This window comes from Toxotes jaculatrix, chromosome 7 (assembly GCF_017976425.1).
Source record: "Toxotes jaculatrix isolate fToxJac2 chromosome 7, fToxJac2.pri, whole genome shotgun sequence".
Lineage (NCBI taxonomy): Eukaryota > Metazoa > Chordata > Actinopteri > Toxotidae > Toxotes > Toxotes jaculatrix.
In genome coordinates, this window is record NC_054400.1 from 1,490,047 (window position 1) to 1,500,195 (window position 10,149).

Consider the following 10,149-nt stretch of genomic DNA (forward strand, 5'->3'; position numbering starts at 1 on the left):
TCAGTTTCACAGTGTAAATTACTTTGACCAAGTTGAGTGTGAGGAGCAGCAAGAAGATGCTGATTGCTTCAGGCTAATGGTCTTTATTTGTCAGAGCCAACCTGCTCCGCATTACACTACAGTCATCTGGTTCTTCCCACTGAGTTCTAATTAACCCTTGATCTCCAGTTGTCCACCTCGTTAAGCTGACGAGGATCTGGTGGGTTGAGTGCAAAAAGTTCTCTGCAGCATTGCAGTATTCCTGAAAAGGCCTGAAGACAGGCCGCTGCAGGCCCTCCTCAGACCTCTGAGACAACTCTGCCTCTGTGTGTGGGACAACAAATGGGGAGTTAAGGATGGAAAGGTGCGTCTTCACATCACTTTGACAGCACTTCATTAATTAATGGTACTTAATGGACACATTGGCTGCTGCGTGGAAAGCACTTTGTTTCCCTCCAGTTCCCGTTTCCGTGTCTGCACACACCGAAACACAACGAGGCAGCTGCCGTCACGCTGCCGTGAGATGCCAGGTAAGATGACGCTGTGAGATGCAAATGTGCTCAAAGAAAAAGCAGATGCATTTTTCATGGCGAACACGGCAGCTTCGCTCCTCCGACATGACAATGAGCTCTTATGGTCCTGTGTGCCCAGTGGGGCGTGCGACCACGGGCACAAATCCAATCCGCACCTCGCTCGCTGGAACAGATTCAGCTCTGCACCGCAGGAATCGTGGTGTCTTTGTTATGAAGTGTTATATATACTCTGTGATGTCCCTTAAAAATAATGATATAGGTCATTACCCATGTGCTGCACTGAAGCACAACACTGAAGCTCCTGTTCATCCACACTAACCTGATGAAATCTGAAAACACAGACTCTCCTCTCAGTTCACACCAAGCTCGCACTTTTCACATCACAAAAATAAAGCTGAGACCCAACCAGCTCCCGGTGCACTGCTCCGCTCCTGACCTCTGACCTCTGACCTCTGAGGCTGGCTGGAAAAGAAATCTACTTTATGTGATTAATAATGAATCGTGTTACATTAGAATGTGGGAATGTTGTGTGGTTGCTGACTGCGTCTATACAGCTGTGATCCTCTGCAACTGAGTGGTGTGTGTGTGTGTGTGAGAGAGAGAACAGTCAGCAAACAAACAAACACACACACACAGTTTTCACCACAGTGCCTAAGGCTGTTTGTTTACATGTTAAATTAACATACATCAGGACGAATCAGCACAGGATGATGTTGTTTCCTGTGACATAAATTTATAATTAAATCAAATATATAACAACATTAAAATAACAAAGTGTAACTGTTTATACTGTACAAACTCCATTTTTTAAATAAAATACCACTATTTCAAATAATTATTTGTTAATAAATAAGTTTCAGGTATGGGGTGGAGCATGCAAACATACGCAGCCTGTGGTGTATCTGCTCTGTGTCTTGATGTTTATGTGTGACTGACAGATAATAACTCAGCTCAGCCAACAGTGGCTTCAGGCACTAAACTGCTCGTTACTCACGGGATCTCATTAAAACAGGCGCGGCCTGTTAGCCGGGCCGCGGTTAATGAGCTGTTTGCCTGATCGCTGTCACCCTGAGAGCGCGGGCGGCCATCTATCCGCCCACCCCGACCGGAACAGCTCACTCGGCTGAAATGAAGCCTGACAGCGAAGTGCAGGCTCGCCTAAAACACACGGCAGCGTCTCTCTCTGACCTTCTGACGGACGCACTGTCCACTCAGTCTGCAAAATCTGCTGCTGTGACGCTCACAGAGCGTGACCTGTGACCTGTGACCTTTCAACTTTTCACTTATTTTCATTTCACTTGTGCATTTAGCTGTCCTTCATTTTCTTTATTTATTTTTCAGCCTGTCACTAAAAACTAAAAGTCCCAAATAAAACATATCTGGCTGAGGTCAGCTGAGACCTGTGAGCGTGTTAGCATGCTGCTGTTAGCATTTAGCTTAACACAAGATATAGAGAGGTGCATGTTGTAATTCAGTTACATTGAGAGAGTATGGTCAATATTATTATTATTGTTGTTATTGTTGCTTTTTTCTCTTCATCCTGCTCAGATGGAAAGTGACAGCACCACTTTATACAGTTTGTTATGATTAAAACGCTGCTGAGAGCAGAAAGATGGTGGAGGAGGCAGAGAAAGGGTGAAGCCACACGGTGAATAAACACATCAGAGCCGTGAGAGAGAGAGAGAGAGAGAGAGATGGATGGACAGAGAGAAAGATGGGAGTTTATGTTTTATTCATCTCTGATAAAGTGGCAGTGAGAGCTGCAGTAAAACTGCTGGATGAGACCATTTCACTCGCCTAGCTGTCCGGCCTGAGTGCCTCTGAGCAAAGGCTGAACCATCGTCACTGATTATTCACTGAGGCAGGTTTATTACACTGACTGATTGATATTTATTTTGGTCTTAAAGTAATTAGAACAAAACAGAAGAGCAGATACACAATAAAACAGATACACAATAAAACAGAGGAAGATATAAAAATACACACACTCTGAGGTGTATGTACACACACACACACACACAGTGAGGAGAATAGAAAACTCATGTCACGGTGTGCTGCTGCCCCCTGCTGCCTCTCACGCTCTGCTCTCACGTGCAAGGCGTGGAGTTGTTCAGAGTTTCACATCTGTCCACCACAGCCCGGACTTCCCCGACCTGAACGCAGTCGTACGTCCCGCTGATGGACATCGTGTGGATCTCCCCGTTACCGTAGGTGCGGCTGAGACGTGCAGTGAACGGGATGTCAACTTTGTACTTATACTGCACCGTTTTAACCACGCACAGGTGGTTTGGCGGGGCAGTGAGCTCCACAGTGACAGTATCAGTGGTGGCCTCTGCCACCGTGTTTCCCCAGGAGAACTGGAGCGTCACTTCGGTGCTGAACTCGATACCCACAGACACGATGAGGGGGAGGGAGGCAGTGATGCTGGTTTTAACACCTGCGCCGATAGAAACGGCGACGTCCCAGCTTTGCTCCACCTGGTATGTCTTTGAGAGGGAATCTATTTTCAGCACTGGGCGACATTCGTAGTTACTGATGGCTGATTGTCGCAGGACCTCTGGAGGATAGTAAAAGAGTTTAGACTCATTGACGTTGTACTGAACATCATAAATCTGCTGGCTGATTATGTCCTTGTTAATAGTCAGGACCTGATAGTAATGGTACCAATATTCATAACCTTCCCACGGCAGGTAGAAGGCTTTGTCTTGAGGAGACACTTTCCCAAGTCCATATTTGTTCTTCCCTATGAATATGTTCTCCCCGGAGCAGGTCCTGACCGAGTTCTGGGGAACCGAGCCGTACGAATCCTCCTTCCACTCCAGGATCTCAAAGTTGTCTCGGTTCACCAGGATCTCAAAGGGTGAACCATCATATTCTTTGTTTTTGTTGGGATAGTGGCAGTAGGGACCCTTGCTGGGGGTATAAAACCCAGCCTCACACCTGTATTTGCAGACGTAGTCGATGCGATCGGCGTATCCATTGAAGATCGAAACAGCATACTTTGGGAGAGAGTTGTTCCAGGTCACCCACTGCAGGTCTGAGCCATCGCCAGACACAAAGGGTGAAGACGGAATCTGCCTCTTCTGCCTTAACTTAGCAACACTCAGAAGAGGTAGATCTGTTTGCACTGATCTGAGTTCAGGTTTGTCCTTTGGATCTGAATTCATTAAGGAGACTGGACAAAAGAAAGGGACAGAGCACAGTTTGCTTTAATACAAGGCACAGAGCTGTGAGAGTTATATTCACCTTTAAAACAACACACAAAGGTTTGACTCACTGATCAGTTTTGTTTGTTTGTTGTTGTTTTACTCCATTGTGAATTAATTATTATTATTATTTATGATGAACAGATCCCAAAAAGCTTTTTACCCCATTCCCCAAATTCATAACACCAGTTTGCGTTTACCATTTCTCTGTTCAGCATTGTCCCCCGTGTCCAGAGGACTGGCTGAGGACAGAGCCGGCAGGACCAGCAGCAGCAACACTGACAGCTTCATCTGGATATGAAACACAGAGCCGGGGTTAGAGGTCACTGTTGGTCACCGACAGATGATTAAACTGTGTTAAACAAACCTTGAAACACAAGCTTCATCCAGACACTGAATCTGGACTCTCGTTAAATTGCACCTTGAAATGTGCAGAAATATTTTCATACTTTTACATGATGCAGATTCACAGTTTGACTAACTGAGTTCTTACAGAACTTAAGATGAAAAGTACTCACCATCACAGAGTCCATCACTCGATGCACCTCCAGTCTCCAGTCTCCCTCTGGTTTATATACTGAAGCTGCTTCTTGGTTGCGTCATTGAATAAACATGGTGCATACTTTCACTTTATCTTGACAAGTAAACAGTAACTGGTCCCGTTACTGTTTACCTGACTTTAACATCTAACAGTTTGTGCACTGCAAGATTAAAAACTGCTTCAGTGTTTTTGTTGCTTCGGCTCTGAGTGGTTCTTCTCCTGTGAAGGCAGCAGAGACGTGGCTGACAGCCTGTGGACGCACAAATTGTTTCCTTTCTTAACTTAATGCAAAAGAAACCAACAGATTTTTTGCTGAAAAAAAAAAAATCCAGGTGGTGAAGGGGGCTGCAGTACCACCTGTGACCAGACGTGGAAAAAAATCATCAGGTTATCGTACAAATGTGCAATTACAAACACAGACATGATAATGAATAATAGTGTTTCCCCATTTGTGAATGTTAACTTATCAAAGAAGTCAAGGAAGTGAGAGGAATAAATAGGGGACAAAGCCTTGGGCAGATAGACGGTTCAGCTCTTTTATCAGCAGGTGTGTCTGCTCAGGCTTCGGCTCTTTGTGTGAGCCTCACTTTGGGTTTCGTTTGGTGGTTTTTCTGTCTGTCAGACAGACGTCAGCGTGGTACAGACATTCATGGCTCCCAGAGGATGAAACCTGCAGATGCTGGTGACCCTCTGACTTTTCCTCTGGCACCACCTCGAGTTTGACATTTTTGGTTTTGGTTGAAATGTCTCGACAGCTATTTAATGAATTACTGATTATGCTTTACGTCTAATACCGCCTTATCTTTGTCTGTATTTTACCTGACCATGGTTTATAAGGGGATTTTTTCTCTTAAGGAAGTAGAGTCTTGTTTACATTCAGAGCTTATCATTTACGATTGCGTTTTTGGCCCCTCCCTGAAGGCCTGAAATTTGAAAGGACAACTTTGTTCCTGTCACAGTTCAGTGAAAGCACACGCATGTTTGTGGGTTTCACCTTGTATGGTGCATTTCTTTCTGCTCGTTTGCTCTTCACATTTACATGTTTGAGTATTTTCTCTCTGGCTTCGTTATAGAAACACCTTTCACCTGATGAGCATTACACATCTTAGCAGTGACGATGAATGATTTGATTGTGCAGCTTGTTTAGGCAGAGTTTATCTGAATCTTAATTGAACACAACTTGTGAAAAAAAAACGCAGGTAGCAGTAGAGGGACAGTATTTTCTCAGGTTTTATTCTGTGATATCTCTGATGATGATTCTTCTTTTTCTCAGTGTTACCAGATTTTCTCAATCTTAGATGTATTTTTCCTAAACCCTAAACTGCTTTGCTCCGTCATCACCAGTGCTGGTTTAATCATTAACTTTTCATTTCTCTTGTTGACAAGCCCACATTTTTAAATGTATTTGTTTATTTATCCTTCTGGGATTAGATTTGATGGAAAATGTGCAGGTTTTCCCAGGGCAAGTTGTTCAAGAGGCCCTTTAAAAACCAAATAAAACAACACATCTTCTGAAGTCAGCATACGAAGAGGAACATAAATATAATGCATAAGACTGTGCAGGAGAATACACGTGGACCAGTAATCCATGCCACAGTAAAACACATGGAACTTTAGGAGAATCCAAAATGAGGAAAGGCAAATGATTAAAAAAAAAAAAACACTCAAGGGAAGGATCAAGACAGACACGAGATGGTGGCAGAGAAGACAGCTGTGTATCTTGATGAGTTTTCCTGTAGGGCCACCATGAGGTTGACATTTGTGGTTTTGAGTGACAAGCCAGTGAAATAACACCTTAGCTGAAATTACCAATAAATCCAGCAGGTGGCAGTGGAAGATCACTAACTGCTCACCACAAATTGTCGACGGCATGAAGACCTGCAGCTCATCATCTCCTGCAGCTGTGCAGTGAAGATCAGGTGTGACACACAGAACTGATCATCAGAGCTGAAGCTGCTGTGAATCCGAGCTGATTAAGCTTCCATCTTTTTTGGTGGATTATTCCTTTGAGGTTTGGCTCAGTGTCCAGAGTCGGGCTCGGTAAATCTAAAGCACGAGGATGAAGAAGACCTGGCACACTCACCTTTACGTTGGCGATTTAATTTTCCAATCGTCGCGTGAGGAGCTTTCTGAGTTTGTTACAGGTGATTGGAAGCACTAATAGGTGCTGCAATGCGTGGCTGATACACCGAAGGTCACTGATACTGTGTGATAGTTTGGAGGACAGAGATAACTGATAACTCACACCCTTATCAGTCTGTTTTCCTTAACATGTTAATAATCCTGAATCTTATCCTGGATTTATCTGCACTCATTCTGAAATGGGTTGAGAGAACATGAAGGCAGCAGCAGGGTTGTTGCAAACAAAAGATCGGTAACATCAACCGATCCAGAATCATTAAACTTCTGGCAGTTCATCAGAAGCAGTGGCAGGTTTAAAATCCAGTTCTCATTTCTGATTTCTAAACGTGTCTGGGAATTCCAATTAGCAACCCTTCAACCACAAATCTCTTACTTCCAAAAGGCATTCCCTGATTTATTTACAACAGCTAATAGCACGATTGAATTAAAATCTCAGGATCTCCACTGGATCGTGTTTGACTTGGTCAGTCTCTGATCATTGAGCTGTTTTGCCTCAGCTTCCCACTGAAGAACATGCTGTTTGAGATGTGGCCTCATACTCAACGCTCTTCAACGTGGACTCAGTCCAGATGTGTCCAGCTCAGACAGGGTGCTGTGGTAAAAGATAATTCAGGGAGAGCGACCAGTGGAAACCAGTGGAACACCAGTCAGTGAGACAGTGTCAGATTATTTGGTGTGAGGGTGGAGCATGTTTATTTCTGCTCAGAGCTGAAGATGTCCATCCTTTCCTTTACATATGAATCGTGCATGAAACATGAACTCATCTTGTTCATGTAGCTCTCTGTCATCAAAACGTATCAGTGGATTCACACTGAAATTAGTGGACTGGTTTGGATCCAGACTGGTTTCCAGAGGGTTACTGTTACTGTCTGTGTCTTTTTACAGCGACTATTAACCTTAGGTACTTGATTCCATTCCTCTGTGATAACTTTGCAGGTGCGTCTGTCCAGATAGATGTGATCGAACATCATCAGAGAGAAACAGGAGTTGGCAGCACCACAGTCCTGTCAGCTGTGACGGACGTGTCTCTGTGCTCGGACGAGAACAACCATCCGTCCTCGTCAGGTGTTAACAAACCCAGTGCACCAGTTGTGTTTATTGGTCAAAGCCAGAGCCCAGACACAGAGAGAGAGTACACAGTCTGCTTTATGATTCAGCGATAAACCAGTGTATATAAACCAGGTGGTGACTGCAGGTGGACTCAGTGGGGAGCGACTGTAAGGGTGAGTGCTGCTCAGTGTCTTTTCACCTGCAGTCAGTCAGACTCAGGACTGTTTATCACTGATTATCACTGATTATCTCTGATTATCACGATCAACAAAAATCTGCAAAAATCTCTGGTAACCAGTTTGCATTAATCAATTACAGTGTATTTTTCTGTGATTTAATATTTCTGACTTTGTTTTGTAAAGATGTGTCAGATGAGGACTTAGCTTTATCAAATGTCAGTGAATGAAGTTAGTGATTTTAACTGAATTGAACTTAATCAATAAATTAAATCATTATTAATATACAATATAATAAAAATATAAATGATAAATGTTTTTATCAAACAACTGATAAAAAGTGACTCATATTTCAGTTGTTATTATCATTATATGATAACATCATAATATGCTATTTTCGTAATATTCAAAGGATTCAAAAGTTTATTTCTCACAAACACGTAATATCTGCAGTGAAATATGATGTGGTGTGCAAAAGAATCAAAGGATCAAAGTGTACTAAAAATAAAAATTCAAGATAAAAATTTAAAAAATGTACACACGCCCCAAATGCAAACATTCAACTATTTTGCAGCGAACAATATTATTATAAAACAGAGTTATTATAAAACTGAAATATGCTGTAAATATGACCTCACACTGTTAAACAGCTGATCTTGTGACAGAGATAAAGGTTGTAACATGTCGCTTCAGTGTAACATGTTCAAAAGACAAAAATCACATTTGCAATTGTAAAATATTTGTTGTGTCCCCCCCAAAAAATCTGGGTCCATTTGGTTTTTGGATGAAGTCGGGTTTGTCCACTCTAATGTCTGAGATTGACATCCTCTCTCAGGGCAGAATGGAAGGAATGTCTGGATCCGGTTTATTAACTGTTCTGTTGTTCAAAGGGTAAAAATAAGAATAAACCGTGTGTTTCGTCTCCAGATGAAGCTGTCTGTGTTGCTGCTGCCCGCCCTGCTGGCTCTGTCCTCAGCCAGTCTGCAGGACATCGTGAAGAAGAGCTCACAGCTCAGAAAAGGTTTCCTGTACTTCATGTTTAGCTTTGGTCATAAACAGATACAGATGGGAGCTTTGTGTTACATACGTAGTATTTACCAAACCATGGAGGCTAAATCGGTTTTATAGCATTTGATGAAAAGTTCTCTCTGGGTTTAATGTAGAAACTTTCTGTTTTACACAGTTTCCTTACTGAACCCAGAGCTGCAGGACCTGGTGCCTGAACCAGCTGGTAGCAGTGTGGTGTCGGGTCCTCTGACTCCTGCTGACCTGGAGCAGCAGCAGGACCTGCCTTCGTCCTTCATGTTCGCTGATAACGTCAACCTGGAGTGGCTGACCTGGGACGGCTCTCTGCCCAACGGAGCCGTTTCCATCTACAACGGCTACACCGAGCGCACCGACTACATCTGCAAGTACAAGTGTGAGGCCGGCTTTTACAACCCCAACCTGGGCCCTTACTGCCGCTACCCCTACGGAGACCGTGAGTACTACGCCCCTGAGTTTGAGATCCTGGCCAACAAAGACAACTTTGAATTCCTGGAGTGGAAAGAAGGTTCCTACGGTTCAGTGCCACAGCATTCGGTCAGGACCTGCCCAGGTGTTGGCATCTACGTTGGAAAGAACAAGTATGGTCTCGGGAAGGTTGTTCCTCAGTTTGAGGCCTTCTTCCTGCCTTGGGAAGGCGATGAGTACTGGTACAAGAAATACCAGGTCTTGAGCATCAACAGGGACGCCTACACCCAGCACATCACCGACGTCAAGTACGCCATTGATGAGGTCGCCATCTTCCAGTATCCTCCTGAGACCATGCGCATCTCTGGGGTCACTAACAACGAGTGCCAGACGGTGGTGAAGACAGTCACCATCTCAAAGACGACAGATGTGGAGACAACATGGAACATCGGCCGAGCCACCATGCTGGGCATCACCGGCAGCATCACAGCTAAAATCCCCCTCATTGGCTCCGGGGGCATCGAACTGAGCGGTGAGAAGACGCTGCAGTTCTCCAGGGGAACCACCATGGTGGAGTCGCTCAGCCACACCGTGTCCGTGGAGCTCACCGTCCCGCCGAACCATTCCTGCAGAGTCCGTATGGAGGGACGTAAGATCAAAGCCGACATCCCCTACACAGCTCGCCTCAGCCGCACCTACCGCAACGGAGAGACCCAGTGGACGTCCATCGCTGGGACGTACGATGGAGTCCAGATCGGAGAGGTTCGGGCTGTGGTGGACCGCTGTGAACCTGTGGCTGATGCCAAGCCTTGTCCCTAAAAGACTGATGAAAATATCAGATTTTTTAAACATCTGAAGTGTGTGATGTTGTAAACAAATGATGTGTCACAATAAAAACAATGACATACACGTTGTGTGGTAAATGGAACATGTCTTTAGTGCTGAGAGAAAACTTAAACTACAATAAAAATAAATTCAAAAACAAAATCACGTGTCACTTTAACCTTTAAAATCAGGAACACTTGGTGCTTTTACTCACTGCTGTCCTTTAGTGCAGTTTGGAGTTTCTT

General features: G+C 44.2%; 2 protein-coding genes across 2 annotated transcripts; one reads left to right on the top strand and one right to left on the bottom strand.

Annotated features, from left to right (window-relative positions):
• Positions 1-2,463: 2,463 nt before the first annotated feature.
• LOC121184802 (natterin-3-like) lies at positions 2,464-4,244 on the bottom strand. Its single transcript, XM_041042684.1, has 3 exons — positions 4,237-4,244; positions 3,919-4,009; positions 2,464-3,687 (listed from the first exon to the last, which is right to left on the bottom strand). The coding sequence occupies exons 1-3, from the start codon at positions 4,237-4,239 to the stop codon at positions 2,600-2,602; spliced, it is 1,182 nt and encodes a 393-aa protein (XP_040898618.1). The 5' UTR covers positions 4,240-4,244; the 3' UTR covers positions 2,464-2,599.
• Positions 4,245-7,545: 3,301 nt separating this feature from the next.
• Positions 7,546-9,898, top strand: LOC121184908 (natterin-3-like). The gene is made up of 3 exons (XM_041042834.1): positions 7,546-7,624; positions 8,555-8,648; positions 8,811-9,898. Exons 2-3 carry the CDS (start codon positions 8,555-8,557, stop codon positions 9,896-9,898), a joined length of 1,182 nt encoding a protein of 393 aa, XP_040898768.1. The 5' UTR covers positions 7,546-7,624.
• The last annotated feature ends 251 nt before the right edge of the window (positions 9,899-10,149 follow it).

Coding starts and splice junctions, on each gene's coding strand:
- LOC121184802 (XM_041042684.1), bottom strand. Junction 3,688..3,918: donor CAATGCTGAACAGAGAAATG/GTAAACGCAAAC, acceptor TCTTTTGTCCAG/TCTCCTTAATGAATTCAGAT.
- LOC121184908 (XM_041042834.1), top strand. CDS start 8,555: ATGAAGCTGTCTGTGTTGCTGCTGCCCGCCCTGCTGGCTCTGTCCTCA. Junction 8,649..8,810: donor GAGCTCACAGCTCAGAAAAG/GTTTCCTGTACT, acceptor TGTTTTACACAG/TTTCCTTACTGAACCCAGAG.